This window comes from Argopecten irradians, chromosome 11 (assembly GCF_041381155.1).
Source record: "Argopecten irradians isolate NY chromosome 11, Ai_NY, whole genome shotgun sequence".
Classification (NCBI taxonomy): Eukaryota; Metazoa; Mollusca; class Bivalvia; order Pectinida; family Pectinidae; genus Argopecten; species Argopecten irradians.
The window spans coordinates 42,047,533-42,069,441 of record NC_091144.1 but is presented as its reverse complement, the minus strand read 5'-3'; the positions used below and the strand labels follow the sequence as shown (position 1 = coordinate 42,069,441).

The window sequence follows — 21,909 nt, the reverse complement described above, 5'->3', positions numbered from 1 at the left end:
AAAATGGATCAGTTTCAGAACATTCTACTTTTAGTATGAAAGAAAACAGTATCACACCATACCTGGTAGAAAACTGGATGTAAAATTTAGTAACTTGTAATTCAAAAAAAATAGATAAGGGGAAAATATTATAAAATAGAAAAGCATCAAATGATATCGAGTAAGTCCGTACCTAGGAAAAAAAAATATTTGGTCAAACAACCATGTGCCGAATTGGTTATATAACCATTTTATATGTTTTCTAAAACATTGACCATCAAGTGTGGTAAGGCCTATTCAATATTGATTTTTTTATTTCAAAGTTGTGTATGAAAAAGTAGACGAACAGTAGTTCACTATGACGGCATATTGTGACAATTTAGAGTTTATACTGAAGTCAGTCTTAATGAGTTAGAATAGATAAACTTTTAGCCTTAAAGCTGACAATGCAAGTTAAAAACACGCATTTGAAATTAAAAAAAAATAACGAAATATTTTTTTTCTAAAATTGTTTCTGAGACATCCCCTAGTTTATGACAGTGCGGTATCTAAGAAAGTGGCAGCCATTTTTCTTTTACTCTGCTTAGTAACCTTCACTGGCCAACCCCCTATATAAAGCACGGGACACTTGACACACGTGTGTACACATGCCCGATATTGCAAATAACAATGTCAAATTGAAAATAAACGCTGCAATCACCTGACAATATTTCATTGAAGTAATGGATGAATGTGTTGTCAGCTATACCCCAACATATGTCCAATACGAACTAATAAAACACTTCAATATACACTAGGTTTTACACGTACAATTTACATGTACATCGACACGTGTGTGTCCTTGATAGTGTCGCTCGTTCGAGTCAGGTACTATTATGGTCAGTTGAGTGCATCGGGTACGATATCGATGATATACGTGGAGATATGTGGACGGATTATTGTTTGGATTTCTATTCATTTGCGTTGAAATTTTAGTTTGAGAAACATCTAAATGACAACTTAGAGAAGTTGACATGTTTTCTTGCTAAAACAAGTCCCATATAATTTTATAGGTGAGGGTTTTGTTAACCTATTTGTAGATGATATATACTGTGGACTGCTAGGTGTATGGGTACATGAATGAGCGCACGTGTGTGCACTTTGATCTTAGCCAAAAGGCCGAGAAGCGATTAGCGCACGTGTGTCGATTCACCCGCTTTATATAGGGGTCGGTGAGTCGTCGGGATGTAAAACAAAAATGGCTGTCCTCAATCGGGGAATGTCTCATAAACGATTCTTGAAATTCGAGTATACTTATTTAAAAAAAAATCAATTTAATAATTTTAACTTGCATTGTCATCTTTAAGTAGTTTTTATATTTCCCTTACATATAAAGAATATGCCCATATCATGTCCATACCTTAATTACGTGATATACAATTCATTACTATATCAAATAAGCGGAGTTTTCCGCAATTAAACGAAATATCGCTATATTTGAAATAAATCCGGACCCAATTTTAGAGCAAATTGCACCCAAATCGTTATAAAGTGATCGAAAAAAATGATTTTTTAGAATTTCCACGAAGACTGACATTTGCAATAAAGAAAAGCCAATAAAAAGTATACCTCACCACATTATTTTTTTCAAAATATGACCGATTTGCTTTCTAATACCCCTTAAATTTTGACCTTGTTAGTTTTCTATATTTTTTGTATTATTGGAGCGTACAAGATAACACAATAATTATTTATCTTGATGATTTATTTATTAGACTGTGTGACATGTTTACATGTTGTTTTACAGATAGGAGACCTTTCTGGCAACCAGGAATTCATATCGCCATTTGGAACTCCAGGATTTGAAAGGAAAAACGTATGTGGTCGCTTTTAATGCCAAAAATGTTATTTTACTAAAAATATTTCAATTATAAAATACATTAACATGCGTCTCCGAGCGGTCTATTTTAATTTTTGCTAAATTAAAATTTTATAATCATTTATTTGTTTTCAAAAAATCATTCTTGAATATGTAATGCCTAAACCGTGTTGGTAAGTAACCGTAATATTACATCATATCACAACACAATATTACATCATATCACAACACAATATTACATCATATCACAACACAATATTACATCATATCACAACACAATATTACATCATATCACAACACAATATTACATCATATCACAACACAATATTACATCATATCACAACACAATATTACATCATATCACAACACACAATATTACATCATATCACAACACAATATTACATCATATCACAACACAATATTACATCATATCACAACACAATATTACATCATATCACAACACAATATTACATCATATCACAACACAATATTACATCATATCACAACACAATATTACATCATATCAAAACACAATATTACATCATATCACAACACAATAATACATCATATCACAACACAATATTACATCATATCACAACAAAATATTACATCATATCACAACACAATATTACATCACATCATATCACAACACAATACTACATCATACCACAACACAATATTACATCATATCACAACACAATATTACATCATATCACAACACAATATTACATCATATCACAACACAATATTACATCATATCACAACACAATATTACATCATATCACAACACAATATTACATCATATCACAACACAATATTACATCATATCACAACACAATATTACATCATATCACAACACAATATTACATCATATCACAACACAATATTACATCATATCACAACACAATATTACATCATATCACGACACACAATATTACATCACATCACGACACAATATTACATCATATCACAACACAATATTACATCATATCACAACACAATATTACATCACATCATATCACAACACAATACTACATCATACCACAACACAATACTACATCATATCACAACACAATAATACATCATATCACAACACAATATTACATCATATCACAACACAATATTACATCATATCACGACACAATATTACATCATATCACGACACAATATTACATCATATCACAACACAATATTACATCATATCACAACACAATATTACATCATATCACAACACAATATTACATCATATCACAACACAATATTACATCATATCACACACAATATTACATCATATCACAACACAATATTACATCATATCACAACACAATATTACATCATATCACAACACAATATTACATCATATCACAGCACAATATTACATCATATCACGACACAATATTACATCATATCACATCACAATATTACATCATATCACAACACAATATTACATCATATCACAACACAAAATAAAATCATATTACAACACAATATTACATCATATTACAACACAATATTACATCATATCACGACACAATATTACATCATATCACGACACAATATTACATCATATCACGACACAATACTACATCATATCAAAACACAATATTACATTATACTACAACAAAACATTATATCATATTACATATCACAAAACAATATTATATCATATCACAACACAATATTACATCAAATCACAACACAATATTACATCATATCACACACAATAATACATCATATCACAACACAATATTACATCATATCACATCACAATATTACATCATATCACGACAGGATATTACATCATATCACAACACAATATTATATCATATCACAACACAATATTACATCATATCACAACACAATATTACATCATATCACAACACAATAATACATCATATCACAACACAATATTACATCATATCACATCACAATATTACATCATATCACGACGCAATATTACATCATATCACGACACAACATAACATCATACTACACACAATATTACATCATATCACAACACAATATTACATCATATCACAACACAATAATACATCATATTACAACACAATATTACATCATATCACATCACAATATCACATCATATCACGACACAATATTACATCATATCACGACACAATACTACATCATATCACAACACAATATTACATCATATCACAACACAATATTACATCATATCACAACACAATATTACATCATATCACAACACAATATTACATCATATCACAACACAATATTACATCATATCACAGCACAATATTACATCATATCACACACAATATTACATCATATCACGACACAATATTACATCATATCAAACACAATATTACATCATATCACAACACAATATTACATCATATCACACACAATATTACATCATATCACGACATAATATTACATCATATCACAGCACAATATTACATCATATCACGACACAATTTTACATCATATCACGACACAATATTACATCATATCACATCACAATATTACATCATATCACATCGCAATATTACATCATATCACAACACAATATTACATCATATCACAACACAAAATAAAATTATATTACAACACAATATTACATCATATCACAACACAATATTACATCATATCACTACACAATATTACATCATATCACAGCACAATATTACATCATATCACAGCACAATGATGCATCATATCACAACACAATATAACATCATATTACAACACAATATTACATCATATCACGACACAATATTACATCATATCACGACACAATATTACATCATATCACAACACAATACTACATCATATCACAACACAATATTACATCATACTACAACAAAACATTATATCATATTACAACACAATATTACATCATATCGCAACACAATATTACATCATACTACAACAAAACATTATATCATATTACAACACAATATTACATCATATCACGACACAATATTACATCATATCACATCGCAGTATTACATCATATCACAACACATTATTACATCATATCACAACACAATATTACATCATATCACAACACAATATTACATCATGTCACAGCACAATATTACATCATACTACACACAATATTACATCATATCACAACACAATATAACATAATACTACACACAATATTATATCATATCACAACACAATATTACATCATACTACAACACAATATTACATCATATCACAACACAATATTACATCATATCACGACACAATGCTACATCATATCACAACACAATATTACATCATATCACGACACAATATTACATCATATCACAGCACAATGATACATCATATCACAACACAATATTGCATCATATCACAACACAATATTACATCATATCACAACAATATAACATCATATCACGACACAATATTACATCATACTACACACAATATTACATCATATCACAACACAATATTACATCATATCACGACACAATATTACATCATATCACAGCACAATGATACATCATATCACAACACAATATTGCATCATATCACAACACAATATTACATCATATCACAACAATATAACATCATATCACGACACAATATTACATCATACTACACACAATATTACATCATATCACAACACAATATTACATCATATCACAACACAATATTACATCATATCACAACACAATACTACATCATATCACAACACTATATCACATCATATCACAACAACATTACATCATATCACGACACAATGTTACTTCATATCACGACACAATACGACATCATATCACAACACAATATTTCATCATATCAGAACACAACATAACATCATTCTACACACAATATTACATCATATCACAACACAATATTTCATCATATTAAAACACAATATTTCATCATATCAGAACACAACATAACATCATACTACACACAATATTACATCATATCACAACACAATATTACATCATACTACACACAATATTACATCATATCACAACACAATATTACATCATACTACAACACAACATTACATCATATCACAACGCAATATTACAACCTCACTCAGATCTCAGATCATTCATTTGAGTCACTATTCTGAGGTAACCTGAATGGCAACATTCCAAAATCCTATCGATACAGAAATCTCAAAATAGAAATGTCATTTTGTTTTGGTATTTGGAATCTTATTACGAAAGTTTTCAATACTGATTTAATCACAGGTTAATTCTAACTCGACAGTGCGGAAATCACTGTTCAGTAACAAGCGTGTCCGAACGACCGATGGCGGTACTATTGTGCCAAAGAGACACAGGTGTTCCGAAGGAGATGAAATCATAATGGACTTTGATATGCTCTCTTTCAAGGTAATCAAAACTTAGAAACAATCTAAGCGTATCAAACTTCACACTTTACACATTTATGATAAAGTTATTATTTAAATGTTAAGATAATAGCCGTAAGTCATGTACGTTTCTCATGTATGAGCATGGTCCTTCCCTAATTCTTTCCTAACAGCAAGACTTATAATTTGTCATAGTCCTGAAATGGTTGCTCTTCGTTTACTAGTTATACCTTCATTTGTTACATTTTAATTTCAACTTTATTCGCCATTAATTAGAATCTTTTGTAATTTTATCCATTTGCGTGACATTTAGTAAAAAAAAATCTAGGACGGACTTGTAGTTCCTTTTCAATGTTTCTCTATATTCACAATGCGCCTTTTACGGATTACAGGAAAGACATACACCACCCAAGTGTAAACCCGAGTTTGTTATCAGAGCGGTAAACAAGTTCGTAGAACACGAGGATGTAACCGGAAACGGAAGTCAGTCATATTGTTTACCCACAATCCTTGGTAAACATAGTGACCTTAAAAGCATAACCTCCAGTACAGTAAGTTAACAAAAGCTTGGTTGAATATCATTGTATAGTTTGTCAGTAGAACAAATACAAATATAAAATTATTTAATATAAATATTTATTAACCCTCTTCTTCAGCTGTCCTTTATTAAAATAGACTAAAATATATTGTTTTTGGTCTTAATTCTTCTCTGTGGTGGTGTAACTTTTCAGGTATTATACAAAGTTATGAATCTTGGACCAGGTGTTTGTTTAATAATGTAAGTTAGCCAAAAATTAAAACTGCTTTCCTGACGAAAATCATTACGTGACTGTCAAGGGAAGTGTTTAATGACAATTCGTACTAGTATCACTGGAATACACCTATCGTTTATCCTTGTAGTTGTCTGACGTAATGGACGGACACTTTGATGACGTCATTGGAAGTTACAGGATCATTGATTGTCGCTATCCATATGAATTTGAAAGTGGACACATACGAGTAAGTTCTACCAAAAAGAAGAAATCAATACAATAAATTAGAAAATCATTTCTAGATTATCCGATGCATAAACTATTTAAAACTGGGTGTATTATGATCCTATCTTTGAAAATTCACGCCAAATTCTTAATACATTACAATTGTCATTTTTCTTAGGGAGCCGAAAACCTGTACACTAATGAAATGATAGAGAGGTTATTACGGCAGGGAACATCCACTCAACAATCCCCAAAACGAGACATCCTTGTTTTCCATTGCGAATTTTCTTCAGCGAGAGGACCGAGAATGTAAGTCGTCTTTTAATGAACTAATGAACAAATTTGAACAAATTTGTTTTATGGTATTATAATTGATTTTTATTTATTTTCATACTAAATCCGACTTTCTGATAGGCAGATTCTTTTCCTTCATACTACTATAATTATTTTTTCTTTGTTTTTTATACCAAATCTGGCTTTCTGATTGGCCAATATTTTTTTTGCATACCACTATGAAAAAAAAATCCGAGAATGGCGCGAAACCCCGACGTTATCGTGACGTCACAATAGAGACATAGACGTTGCGTATTGATTCGGAAAAAAAGAATCCCCTGAAAAACCACTATAATGTTACATTTAAACATACTCAATTTTATCAAATTGATGTCACTATTTTTTAATTTTATCGGGGTATAAAAAAAATTGTTTGCAAGCTGTGTCGGATTCACACAGCTTGCAAACAATTTTTTTTCACACCCCGATAAAATTAAAAAAAATAGTGACATCAATGCTTAAATGGAAAAAATTCGAGAATGGCGCGAAAACTTGACGTAATAATGACGTCACAATAGAGACGTCGAAGATACGTATTGATTTAGAAAACAAAATCCATTCGAATATCAATAGAATCGTACGTTTAACCGTATTTTATGTTTTCAAGTAGTCTCAAAAGATAAATAGAAGCATTGATGTAAATATTTTTTTAACTTCATCGGGTTATGAAATATATTTTGTTGGCAAACTTGATTCACATTATTTATAATAATATTTATAAACAAAAAAAATTTTCATACCCCGATGAAGTAAAAAAAAAAAGTAACATCAATGCACAAGCAACGAAACAAAAAAGATTTCATTTATATTTTACAATGATTAGATACAAAAATAATGTAGACTATTTTGAATTTCTAAATTCTTTGTTTGAAATATATTGATAATATGTCTGGCGATATCGATATTGTGAAGCTTTCATTTAAGCATTTTACCACTGAACTGCATTCACTTGGCAATTATATAACCTTGAGATAATGAAGCACATTGAACTTTCATATTAATTCTGTAACAAAGATATGCTCCGAGACTGGTACCATTTTTTACTGAATGCATTCTCTTTTAGGTCTCGACTCTTGCGGAAACTTGACCGTGAGTTAAATATAGACCGCTACCCACTCCTCAACTACCCTGAGGTGTACCTACTTCACGAGGGATATAAGGCCTTCTTCCACAGTCGTCAGGTAAATAAGGCTCCAAATGTCACATTTATAGCTTCATATCCGTATTGCTTGGAAAATGACATACTTTTAGTACACTGTATAAACTTGTTTATAACTGACCCAGGTGAAGATTGTTAAAGCTGACAATGCAAGTTTGTGACATCTCCCATTCATCTCACCCTCCCACCATGACATTGTCGAAACCAAGGAAGTAGCCGGTAACAGTGGTGTTCATTGCAATTTTATTTTCATTGTTCCAGGAACACTGTGACCCGCTGGGGTACACCCCGATGCTTCACAGCAACCACAAATCAGATCTACGTCATTTCCGGTCAAAATCAAAGTCCTGGTGCATCGGAGACAGACGACGAGGAGTTCAGAACAGATTGAAGTTTTCAGATTGGTGAACGTAAACCGGAAATTATGGTCTCATGGCGATAACAGTTATCATGTTGAGAAATGTAAATAATTTGTAATCTCAATCTTTGTCACGGCACCATACGAATAGTATTGGGAAAGCTGTACTGAGTATACACATTAATGCGTTTTTAAAATAATACTACAGATCTAATATTTTTTCATGGATGCATTTGAGTGCTCTTAATCCCATTGTTATTGTTCTTGTTTTCAAGAACAAATTGTTTGTAAATAATTACTTATTTATTACTTGTTATTGCGCGAGGTATTGTTGCGATATAAACAAAGCCCGTTGTTTTTTCTCTTCTCTATAACTAAATGTTCTTTCCCATTCTCTTTTTCTCCTCTATACTTCAATGTTCTTTTCCGTTATATTCTCCCTGTCAATTTTATCTATTGTTCTCCAAGACAAGTTGTTCAGTGTAATTATACTAGTAGTAAAATAGTTATAACTTTAAATTATTTGTTTATCTTTGCGTTCTGACGTCTTAGCATTCTAGACACACTTTTGAAATGGTTGATACAGTAAGTTATATATAGGATCTTAAATGGTTGATACAGTTAATTATATATATAGGATCTTAAATAGTTGATACAGTAAGTTATACATAGGATCTTAAATGGTTGATACATTCAGTTGATGCATTAAGTTATATATAGCATCTTAAATGGTTGATACAGTCAGTTATATATAGGATCTTAAATGGTTGATGCATTAAGTTATATATAGCATCTTAAATGGTTGATACAGTCAGTTATATATAGGATCTTAAATGGTTGATACAGTAAGTTATATATAGGATCTTAAATGGTTGATACAGTTACTTATATATAGTATCTTAAATGGTTGATACAGTAAGTTATATATAGTATCTTAAATGGTTGATACAGTCAGTTATATATAGGATCTTAAATGGTTGATACAGTCAGTTATATATAGGATCTTAAATGGTTGATACAGTCAGTTATATATAGCATCTTAAATGGTTGATACAGTCAGTTATATATAGCATCTTAAATAGTTGATGCATTAAGTTATATATAGCATCTTAAATGGTTGATACAGTCAGTTATATATAGGATCTTAAATGGTTGATACAGTAAGTTATATATAGGATCTTAAATGGTTGATACAGTCAGTTATATATAGGATCTTAAATGGTTGATACAGTAAGTTATATATAGGATCTTAAATGGTTGATACAGTCAGTTATATATAGCATCTTAAATGGTTGATACAGTTACTTATATATAGTATCTTAAATGGTTGATACAGTCAGTTATATATAGTATCTTAAATGGTTGATACAGTAAGTTATATATAGGATCTTAAATGGTTGACACAGTCAGTTATATATAGGATCTTAAATGGTTGATACAGTCAGTTATATATAGGATCTTAAATGGTTGATACAGTCAGTTATATATAGGATCTTAAATGGTTGACACAGTCAGTTATATATAGCAGCTTAAATGGTTGATACAGTCAGCTATATATAGGATCTTAAATGGTTGATATAGTTACTTATATATAGGATCTTAAATGGTTGATACAGTAAGTTATATATATAGGATCTTAAATGGTTGATACAGTTACTTATATATAGTATCTTAAATGGTTGATACAGTTACTTATATATAGTATCTTAAATGGTTGATACAGTCAGTTATATATAGCATCTTAAATGGTTGATACAGTCAGTTATATATAGGATCTTAAATGGTTGATACAGTTAGTTATATATAGGATCTTAAATGGTTGATACAGTCAGTTATATATAGCATCTTAAATGGTTGATACAGTCAGTTATATATAGCATCTTAAATGGTTGATACAGTTAATTTATATAGCATCTAAGTTGATACAGTCAGTTATATATAGCATCTTAAATGGTTGATACAGTCAGTTATATATAGCATCTTAAATAGTTGATGCATTAAGTTATATATAGCATCTTAAATGGTTGATACAGTCAGTTATATATAGGATCTCAAATGGTTGATACATTAAGTTATATATAGTATCTTAAATGGTTGATACAGTCAGTTATATATAGCATCTTAAATAGTTGATGCATTAAGTTATATATAGCAGCTTAAATGGTTGATACAGTCAGTTATATATAGCATCTTAAATGGTTAATACAGTTACTTATATATAGTATCTTAAATGGTTGATACAGTCAGTTATATATAGTATCTTAAATGGTTGATACAGTAAGTTATATATAGGATCTTAAATGGTTTATACAGTTACTTATATATAGGATCTTAAATGGTTGATACAGTAAGTTATATATAGTATCTTAAATGGTTTGATACAGTCAGTTATATATAGCAGCTTAAATGGTTGATACAGTCAGCTATATATAGGATCTTAAATGGTTGATATAGTCAGTTATATATAGGATCTTAAATGGTTGATACAGTTACTTATATATAGGATCTTAAATGGTTGATACAGTAAGTTATATATAGTATCTTAAATGGTTGATACAGTCAGTTATATATAGTATCTTAAATGGTTGATACAGTCAGTTATATATAGGATCTTAAATGGTTGATACAGTCAGTTATATATAGCATCTTAAATAGTTGATGCATTAAGTTATATATAGCATCTTAAATGGTTGATACAGTCAGTTATATATAGCATCTTAAATAGTTGATGCATTAAGTTATATATAGCATCTTAAATGGTTGATACAGTCAGTTATATATAGGATCTCAAATGGTTGATACATTAAGTTATATATAGTATCTTAAATGGTTGATACAGTCAGTTATATATAGCATCTTAAATAGTTGATGCATAAGTTATATATAGCATCTTAAATGGTTGATGCATTAAGTTTGATAGCATCTAAGTTATATATAGCATCTTAAATGGTTGATACAGTCAGTTATATATAGCATCTTAAATGGTTGATACAATTACTTATATATAGTATCTTAAATGGTTGATACAGTCAGTTATATATAGTATCTTAAATGGTTGATACAGTAAGTTATATATAGATCTAAATGGTTATACAGTTACTTATATATAGTATCTTAAATGGTTGATACAGTTACTTATATATAGTATCTTAAATGGTTGATACAGTCAGTTATATATAGCAGCTTAAATGGTTGATACAGTCAGTATATATATAGGATCTTAAATGGTTGATAAGTACTATATATAGGATCTTAAATGGTTGATAAGTTACTTATATATAGGATCTTAAATGGTTGATACAGTTACTGATATATACTATCTTAAATGGTTGATACATTAAGTTATATATAGTATCTTAAATGGTTGATACAGTCAGTTATATATAGGATCTTAAATGGTTGATACAGTCAGTTATATATAGCAGCTTAAATGGTTGATACAGTCAGCTATATATAGGATCTTAAATGGTTGATATAGTTACTTATATATAGGATCTTAAATGGTTGATACAGTAAGTTATATATAGGATCTTAAATGGTTGACACAGTCAGTTATATATAGGATCTTAAATGGTTGATACATTAAGTTATATTTAGGATCTTAAATAGTTGATAAAGTCAGTTATATAAAGGATCTTAATTAAGTATTCTTTAGAGTCTGACAAGTTTTTCTTTTGCGAGCAAAATTTTAAACTCTGAGACGAGTTTAATAAAATCTCGTGAAATCAACACAATTTAAGATAGTATTTATCACGTATCTACAACAGCTTACAAATAAGGAATCTCAACACAAAAATATACCACTAAAATCCAACTAAGGCAACCATTTTTTATCCTGCCGTCATCGAAATTCCAACGTCACATCTTTTTCCTGATACTTAATTCATAACGTCTTAATGGAAATCGCCCCAGGTCATGTTACAATAATGACATATGCAAACGTATTACACGGGCGAAATCACTGGCTATCAGGCAGATTGTGTGGCACATTAACATACTAGGAGAGATCAGTAAGTATACCTTTAACCATTCCTAGGCCTTTCCTAAGATTTCTTTTAAATGAAAACTGATTTTTGTCTTATCATGGAACCAACAGGATATATTCTGAAATATTCCTGTGCGTAACACAAAAACTAAATCGGTAAGTGTCGACTTTGTGATAAGTTGGAGCCTATATTTATGTGTTGGTTCGTACAATCCTATCACCATTAGGTCTCATGGGTAGAAGTCTATATTACCCAGTTATAAGCAGTGGTTTTGGTGTTTAATCAGATTAGCAAATATTGGTCCTCGTATGTGTTAGAAAATGTGTAACTTATCTGAGGAAGTATCGGCTATATATTATCATGTATAAACTGAACGGTTGGTCGATGATTTTATGCTTCAGTGCTCATCTTCACTTCTTTCTCATCTAATCATGTCTTTCTATTTTTTTAAATGTTTAAATAAACTAAAAATGAAATGAAATTGATTTGTTTCGCGATGTTTTTATTTTTATTTCAATTGATCAATGGCTGCGATCAGCTCACTGAAGATCATCACCGAAATTTGTGTCGATCCCGTAATGGTCTTGACATATCCGACTCCATCGACCGTAGAGTTCCTGTTTAGACATTTCCCACAATGTTTTTAGAGTTGTCCACCCTTTCTGTGCCGTGGAGAGTACATATTCAGCATTTTCTGGGTCGTTTTCAGCAGAGTAAGCTCCCATCACTAAAGACTGTGCAAATCGTGCACACACACACTGTTTCAGCACCTTCAAGTCTTCTCTTCCAAGTAAGAACTCTTGTAAAAAGCCGGCAAGTGTGTGACCTCCAGCATCAATGGGGTCAATGACGTCACTTTCAAGTATGACGTAACACATAATGATTGCAATCTCAAAAACGTAACAAGAGTAGACAGAATCCCCAAAGTCAAGGACTCCTATAACGTCATATTCGCCATTGGTAGGTTGTTCGCTCACAAGAATGTTGTAGTCGTTGACGTCAGCATGTAATGTTCCTATTAATAGAACAAAGTAACTTTACTTTCGAGATAAAATAAAAGTTAATAATCTACCGTATAAACCGGATAATACTATGGGTATCATCGGTTTAAATAGTTCATTTCTACGTTCGGAAATAGATGTTTTTACGGTTGACCTATAACTTAAGGAACGACTAGTTATTCAATAGAAATAAGGGAATACTATAAGCGATCATAAATTAGTGCACAAATTTGTATTTGTGGATACGAAAAATTATTGCTTAGGAATGAAATGGTAAAAAAAATAAAAAATAAAAAAAATATTAAAGTGTCACACACATTTTACAACATATATTTACATAATCATTATCACCACATATAAATAAAACATGTCCAAATATATTTGGCGTATGAGACACTACTGACACGTAGTTCTGAATGGTGGGCGAAGTGCAAGAGTGATTAGACGATCTCCTACCGACAGGTTGCACAACCCCCATCATTCTACTCATGACAAATTAAATATAATTACGTATATTTACATTCGAAGTGTTTCGTCACTACATGAATCAACCAACTGACGAAAACAAACATTTGCCTGTGAAAACACTTTGAATTCACTATGAATACAACGATTCTCGCACATCGATCAGCTGATTTTAAACAATACGCCAGTTTCATATCAATACAAAATAGTCCCCCACAATATTTTAATGTATAATATCTAATGTGTTGTTTCTTGATATAGAATCAACTAAGGTTCACTGTAATAAATTAATCAAATCTTATTTTAACTATACTTTCTAGTTTATCTTTTGTTATTAGCAAAAAAGGTCGACCGGAAGACGGAAGCTTGAAAACGCGACGCTGTGGAAAGACTTCGTCAACCAGCTGTTCCATTAATCTCGTTTCTCGTCGTACATGTATATGGATGTCATAATTTTAGATATGATATAAAAACCTTTCAATAATTTTTTATTTTCATAAATTATTCTAATGTACATATATGGATTGAATGTATTTTTCTAATTTTCATAGCGGCTATGAATAGCAGAAGCTATCCACATATCCTCCGAGGAACGCGTTATGTAATAGTATGTACGTACGTATGCATCATAGGCAATATACAGTATACTAAATAAAAATAGTACAGACGAAAATTAAAAGTAATATACTAGCAATCATTAAATTCACCTGTTTAACTTAGGAACGAAGTAGTATTGCTAATGAATGAAATAGTTTTGCGTGGGAAAGAAATAGTATTGCTTTGGAATAAAAGAATATTGCTTGAAAAACAATATATTACTGCGTTGACAAAAAATGGTAGTTTCGAAAAGAAATAGTATTGCTTATGAACGAAATGTTATTCCATGGTCATTCATGGGACATTTATTTCCTATTCAATTTTATTTTCGGAAGAAACACTTTCTTCTCCGCATTCATACATTCATAAACATAATTTTCATATTCATCATCCACATCATCAATGCCACAAAGTATCAAACCACTACCGTCATGCTTTGTTTTAATCATGCATATTATCACAAACATATTCATGTACATTCACTCGTCTCGTGCACATGTACACTAATAATCCAAATAAAATTGTGTACATGTTTCTTTTTAATGTAGGGCAAAGAAGTAATTGTAACTGTGTGGACAAAACATTATCGAATTTGGCAATCTGCCCCTTTGTAAAGAAACAAACAAAAAAAGAAATAAAATCACATATTAATGACAGTCACGAATGTTCACAAAACATGAACAATGAACATCATTGCCCTATATTTACTACCTTAAGTATCCTACAGACATATGACTATAAGGATCTAGAGTTAAACAAGCGTAGGTATTACTTCCTTGACTCATGTTTCTTTTGAATTGACATGCATGTGTACCTCTCGACTACAGTAGAGTTCAAACAACCAGGTTTTAATGCATGGGAAATAAATATTGCGTAAGTACGAGATTAAGATCATCAGTATGTGAGTGTTTATGTGAGTGTTTATGTGAGTGTTTATGTGACTGTTTATGTGAGTGTTTATGTGAGTGTTTATGTGAGTGTTTATGTGAGTGTTTATGTGAGTGTTTATGTGAGTGTTTATGTGAGTGTTTATGTGAGTGTTTATGTGAGTGTTTATGTGAGTGTTTATGTGAGTGTTTATGTGAGTGTTTATGTGAGTGTTTATGTGAGTGTTTATGTGAGTGTTTATGTGAGTGTTTATGTGAGTGTTTATGTGAGTGTTTATGAGATGTGAGTGTTTATGTGAGTGTTTATGTGAGTGTTTATGTGAGTGTTTATGTGAGTGTTTATGTGAGTGTTTTTGTGATGTTTATGTGAGTGTTTATGTGAGTGTTTTGTGATGTTTATGTGAGTGTTTATGTGTTTATGTGAGTGTTTATGTTTTGTGGTGTTTATGTGAGTGTTTATGTGAGTGTTTATGTGAGTGTTTAGTGAGTGTTTATGTGAGTGTTTATGTGAGTGTTTATGTGAGTGTTTATGTGAGTGTTTGTGAGTGTTTATGTGATTGTTTATGTGAGTGTTTATGTGAGTGTTTATGAGTGTTTATGTGAGTGTTTATGTGTTTATGTGAGTGTTTATGATGTTTATGTGTGTTTATGTGAGTGTTTATGTGAGTGTTTATGTGAGTGTTTATGAGTGTTATGTGAGTGTTTTATGTGAGTGTTTATGTGAGTGTTTATGTGTTTAGTGTTTATGTGAGTGTTTATGTGAGTGTTTATGTGAGTGTTTATGTGAGTGTTTATGTGAGTGTTTGTGAGTGTTTATGTGAGTGTTTATGTGATGTGTTTATGTGGTGTTTATGTGAGTGTTTATGTGAGTGTTTATGTGAGTGTTTATGTGAGTGTTTATGTGAGTGTTTGTGATTGTTTATGTGAGTGTTTATGTGAGTGTTTTGATGTGTTTTATGTGGGTGTTTATGTGATGTGTTTATGTGAGTGTTTTGTGTGATTGTGTTTTATGTGAGTGTTTATTGTGAGTGTTTATGTGAGTGTTTTTGAGTGTGTTTATGTGAGTGTTTGTGAGTGTTTATGTGGTGTTTATGTGAGTGTTTATGTGAGTGTTTATGTGAGTGTTTGTGTGAGTGTTTATGTGAGTGTTTATGTGATTGTTTATGAGTGTTTATGTGAGTGTTTATGTGAGTGTTTATGTGAGTGTTTATGTGAGTGTTTATGTGAGTGTTTATGTGAGTGTTTATGTGAGTGTTTATGTGAGTGTTTATGTGAGTGTTTATGTGAGTGTTTATGTGGTGTTTATGTGAGTGTTTATGTGAGTGTTTATGTGAGTGTTTATGTGAGTGTTTATGTGGTGTTTATGTGAGTGTTTATGTGAGTGTTTATGTGAGTGTTTATGTGAGTGTTTATGTGGATGTTTATGTGTGTTTGTGAGTGTTTATGTGAGTGTTTATGTGAGGTGTTTATGTGAGTGTGAGTGTTTATGTGAGTGTTTATGTGAGTGTTTATGTGAGTGTTTGTGATTGTTTATGTGAGTGTTTATGTGAGTGTTTTATGTGAGTGTTTATGTGAGTGTTTATGTGTGTTTGTGATTGTTTATGTGAGTGTTTGTGATTGTTTATGTGATTGTTTATGTGAGTGTTTATGTGAGTGTTTATGTGAGTGTTTATGTGAGTGTTTATGTGAGTGTTTATGTGGTGTTTATGTGAGTGTTTATGTGAGTGTTTATGTGAGTGTTTATGTGAGTGTTTATGTGAGTGTTTATGTGAGTGTTTATGTGAGTGTTTATGTGAGTGTTTATGTGAGTGTTTATGTGAGTGTTTATGTGAGTGTTTATGTGAGTGTTTATGTGAGTGTTTATGTGAGTGTTTATGTGAGTGTTTATGTGAGTGTTTATGTGAGTGTTTGTGATTGTTTATGTGAGTGTTTATGTGAGTGTTTATGTGAGTGTTTATGTGAGTGTTTATGTGAGTGTTTATGTGAGTGTTTATGTGAGTGTTTATGTGAGTGTTTGTGATTGTTTATGTGAGTGTTTATGTGTGAGTGTTTATGTGAGTGTTTATGTGGTGTTTATGTGAGTGTTTATGTTGAGTGTTTATGTGAGTGTTTGTGAGTGTTTATGTGAGTGTTTATGAGAGTGTTTATGTGAGTGTTTATGTGAGTGTTTATGTGAGTGTTTATGTGAGTGTTTATGTGAGTGTTTATGTGAGTGTTTTATGTGAGTGTTTATGTGAGTGTTTGTGAGTTTTTGATGTGAGTGTGTTTATGTGAGTGTTTGTGATTGTTTATGTGAGTGTGTTTTATGTGAGTGTTTATGTGAGTGTTTATGTGGTGTTTATGTGAGTGTTTATGAGAGTGTTTATGTGAGTGTTTATGTGAGTGTTTATGTGAGTGTTTATGTGAGTGTTTATGTGAGTGTTTATGTGAGTGTTTATGTGGGTGTTTATGTGAGTGTTTATGTGAGTGTTTATGTGAGTGTTTATGTGAGTGTTTGTGATTGTTTTATGTGAGTGTTTATGTGAGTGTTTATGTGAGTGTTTATTGAGTGTTTATGTGAGTGTTTATGTGAGTGTTTTATGTGAGTGTATTGTGATGTTTTGTGAGTGTTTATGTGAGTGTTTATGTGAGTTTTGTTGTGTGTGAGTGTTTATGTGAGTGTTTATGTGAGTGTTTATGTGAGTGTTTATGTGAGTGTTTATGTGAGTGTTTATGTGAGTGTTTTTAGTGTGTGTTTATGTGAGTGTTTATGTGATTGTTTTATGTGAGTGTTTATGTGAGTGTTTATGTGAGTGTTTATGTGAGTGTTTATGTGAGTGTTTATGTGAGTGTTTTATGTGAGTTTTGTGTGTGTGTTTATGTGAGTGTTATGTTTTTGTAGTTTATGTTGTTTATGTGTTTATGTGAGTGTTTAGTGTGTGTTTATGTGAGTGTTTATGTGAGTGTTTATGTGTTTGTGAGTGTTTATGTGAGTGTTTATGAGTGTTTATGTGAGTGTTTATGTGATTGTTTATGTGAGTGTTTATGTGAGTGTTTTGTGTGATGTGATGTTTTATGTGAGTGTTTATGTGAGTGTTTATAGTTTATATGTGAGTGTTTATGTGAGTGTTCATGTGAGTGTTTGTGATTGTTTATGTGAGTGTTTATGTGAGTGTTTATGTGAGTGTTTATGTGATTGTTTATGTGAGTTGTTTATGTGAGTGTTTATGTGAGTGTTGTGATGTGTGTGATGTTTAGTGTTTGTATGGTGTTTATGTGAGTGTTTATGTGAGTGTTTATGTGAGTGTTTATGTGAGTGTTTATGTGATGTTTTATGTGAGTGTTTATGTGTGTTTATGTGTGAGTGTTTATGTGTAGTGTTTATGTGATGTTTATGTGAGTGTTTATGTGTGTTTATGTGTTTATGTGAGTGTGTTTATGTGAGTGTTTATGTGAGTGTTTATGTGTGTTTATGTGAGTGTTTATGTGAGTGTTTATGTGAGTGAGGTGTTTATGTGATGTGTTTATGTGAGTGTTTATGTGAGTGTTTATGTGAGTGTTTTGTTTATGTGAGTGTTTATGTGAGTGTTTATGTGAGTGTTTTTGTATGTTTATGTGAGTGTTTATGTGAGTGTTTTGTGATTGTTTATGTGTGGTGTTTATGTGAGTGTTTATGTGATTGTTTTATGTGAGTGTGTTTATGTGAGTGTGAGTTTGGATGTGATGTTTATGTGAGTGTTTATGTGAGTGTTTATGATTGTTTTGTGAGTGTTTTTTGTTTATGTGATTGTTTATATGTGTGAGTGTTTATGTGAGTGTTTATGTGAGTGTTTGTGATTGTTTTTATGTGAGTGTTTATGTGAGTGTTTGTGATTGTTTATGTGAGTGTTTATGTGAGTGTTTGTGATTGTTTATGGAGTGAGTGTTTTTGTGGTGTTTATGTGAGTGTTTATGTGAGTGTTTATGTGAGTGTGTTATGTGAGTGTTTATGTGAGTGTTTGTGAGTGTTTATGTGAGTGTTTTGTGAGTGTTTAAGTGAGTGTTTATGTTGTTTATGTTGGTTGTTTTTAACAAATGTATAATTGTTAAATTTTGTAGATGTAAAATTTCGCGATTTTCTGTTTTGAAGTTTTTCACGGGGGTTTATTTTAGCGAATTATCTTTCTAGCCTTATACACTCAAATTTTTGTGACAGACTATAATACGTGAAACCATGATTTTGATAAATTTCGCGAGGTATTAAATTTCGCGATTTCGAATGGACCCGCGAATCAAGCGAAATTAAAAGATATTATCAACTATACAGAATTATTGTAAAAGTAAGCTAATATATCTTCAATAGACAGACACACTATCTGCGAGGTAGCTTACTGTCAAAGGAACGTAAGTCGTAGTGCTCAATGGTAATATGAATTACGTTTGAATTATCCTTCGTTATACAAACCTGATTTGAGAAGGTTATAGTTCTTTGTGACGTCAGACTGGAAGCTGTGTATGACATCCTGTATGAGTCTGGATCTGTCCTCGTCCCGTATACAGTAAATGAATCTCCGAAGATCAGAGACTTCTGTCAGATTCCAGATCCGGCGGTGTCGAGTGTGTGCCGGATGCTGGAAGTCCTACGTAGTACAAACATGAATAATTAAGATTGATTGTAGAAGAAATTAAGGCATAATATTATGTTTAAACTTAGTGCTTTGTATATGTGACGGAGGCACCATTTTGTCACTGGTTTCTCCATGATGCAAGGAGGACGTAATCCGTAAACTTTATTTACAAGTCCCAGTATACATGTATATATGTAAAATAAAGAAAACTCTTTTAACGATTTCACCGTGTCTAGACGGCTCTCTTCTTTGAAAAAAAAGAATGTGTCCAGTTTTCTTTATTTTACATATTGTTCCGTCTGTAAGGAGCATTTCAAATTTATTATCATTCTAGATACAGTATATACATCTGTACATATAGTAAAAGCCAATGGTTCCTTGCGAAGGTATTCAAAGATGCTCCACCACTGACCAATGTATTTAGTATATTTTACAAAAGTTACTTACTTTACACCACTACCACCATTGAAAAGTTTGATCTTGTAATTTTACTTCGGATAAAAATAATAAAAATAATTTCATTGTATCCCGACAAAATCGGTGGCACTATGTCCTATATGGAATGAAGAACCGATTGCACATGTACCAAAAGCAAAATACATTATTTAATATAATTTGTTTGTGTTAAGTAGACATACATATATATACACGATTAAACACTAATTATTGTTCAAATAATGAGTTTCATTTCTGCTCTGTAGGCGATGGGCCATTTTTAAATTTTAAAAAAATGGGGAAAAAAACCTCTCAAGACTTTGTCTCAAGGCCTTGCTGGCTTCACAGGCGTCTTCAGGCGTCTTTCTGTGAAAGCCTTGCGACATTCATGCATCTAAATTCTAATACACAGTTGCAGAATTCCACATCACTTTAAAGCCATTATTTTACATGCAAAAACATATGTTGGTGGAGTGGTTTTGTCTTTAAATGAGAGTTTACCGTGAGAGCGTTGTCTAGGCGACCCGTCATGTTGCCTATCTGAGTCAGTAATGAGATTGTGTAGGGGACACCTCGGAGGATACGGCCCGGAATGTACTCCAGCAGCCGTACCAAACACTTCAGATCTGAAACACATCGGTTCATACATTGATCTCGTGCTGCATTATTTTTTAACAAACAAACCTTTAATACCCCAGACTTGTTATACATCTGAATTCTTGCAAGGTTGGGACCTTGGGGTCAGCCTTCAAAAATAGAAACCAAAGTCCCCACACAGGAGCGCTTTCACGCACCACACCACTTACATACATGTATGATAATGACTCATCACTTTCATCTTATAAACATTGACATTTATCACAAACAAAAAATAAACATCACTTTCACTGTCATATACGTCAGTTATACTTTAAAAAATAATAATAATAAATATGATATGTGTCATATTTTTGTAAGAGAAAAA

The 21,909-nt window shown here is 31.4% G+C and overlaps 3 protein-coding genes across 3 annotated transcripts; 2 read left to right on the top strand and 1 right to left on the bottom strand.

The window, feature by feature from the left end:
- Positions 1–1,094: 1,094 nt before the first annotated feature.
- Positions 1,095–7,196, top strand: LOC138334649 (M-phase inducer phosphatase-like). The gene is made up of 5 exons (XM_069283286.1): positions 1,095–1,157; positions 1,766–1,834; positions 6,040–6,183; positions 6,554–6,712; positions 7,062–7,196. The coding sequence occupies exons 1-5, from the start codon at positions 1,095–1,097 to the stop codon at positions 7,194–7,196; spliced, it is 570 nt and encodes a 189-aa protein (XP_069139387.1).
- A 42-nt stretch (positions 7,197–7,238) lies between these two features.
- On the top strand, positions 7,239–9,666 carry LOC138335606 (M-phase inducer phosphatase-like). Its single transcript, XM_069284777.1, has 3 exons — positions 7,239–7,447; positions 8,535–8,652; positions 8,892–9,666. Exons 1-3 carry the CDS (start codon positions 7,344–7,346, stop codon positions 9,036–9,038), a joined length of 369 nt encoding a protein of 122 aa, XP_069140878.1. The 5' UTR covers positions 7,239–7,343; the 3' UTR covers positions 9,039–9,666.
- A 3,803-nt stretch (positions 9,667–13,469) lies between these two features.
- On the bottom strand, positions 13,470–21,566 carry LOC138335604 (hydroxylysine kinase-like). The gene is made up of 3 exons (XM_069284775.1): positions 21,447–21,566; positions 20,348–20,522; positions 13,470–13,989 (listed from the first exon to the last, which is right to left on the bottom strand). The coding sequence occupies exons 1-3, from the start codon at positions 21,474–21,476 to the stop codon at positions 13,514–13,516; spliced, it is 681 nt and encodes a 226-aa protein (XP_069140876.1). The 5' UTR covers positions 21,477–21,566; the 3' UTR covers positions 13,470–13,513.
- Positions 21,567–21,909: the final 343 nt, after the last annotated feature.

Bases quoted from the DNA above. Each gene is read 5' to 3' on its own strand.
- LOC138334649 (XM_069283286.1), top strand. From the start codon at position 1,095: ATGAATGAGCGCACGTGTGTGCACTTTGATCTTAGCCAAAAGGCCGAG. The intron at 6,184-6,553 runs GTAATCAAAACT...TACGGATTACAG, and splicing joins TTGATATGCTCTCTTTCAAG to GAAAGACATACACCACCCAA. The intron at 6,713-7,061 runs GTAAGTTAACAA...TTATCCTTGTAG, and splicing joins AAAGCATAACCTCCAGTACA to TTGTCTGACGTAATGGACGG.
- LOC138335606 (XM_069284777.1), top strand. From the start codon at position 7,344: ATGATAGAGAGGTTATTACGGCAGGGAACATCCACTCAACAATCCCCA. The intron at 7,448-8,534 runs GTAAGTCGTCTT...ATTCTCTTTTAG, and splicing joins TCAGCGAGAGGACCGAGAAT to GTCTCGACTCTTGCGGAAAC. The intron at 8,653-8,891 runs GTAAATAAGGCT...TCATTGTTCCAG, and splicing joins CCTTCTTCCACAGTCGTCAG to GAACACTGTGACCCGCTGGG.
- LOC138335604 (XM_069284775.1), bottom strand. From the start codon at position 21,476: ATGACGGGTCGCCTAGACAACGCTCTCACG. The intron at 20,523-21,446 runs GTAAACTCTCAT...TGTACTACGTAG, and splicing joins GCCTAGACAACGCTCTCACG to GACTTCCAGCATCCGGCACA. The intron at 13,990-20,347 runs GTTTGTATAACG...TTCTATTAATAG, and splicing joins CTATAACCTTCTCAAATCAG to GAACATTACATGCTGACGTC.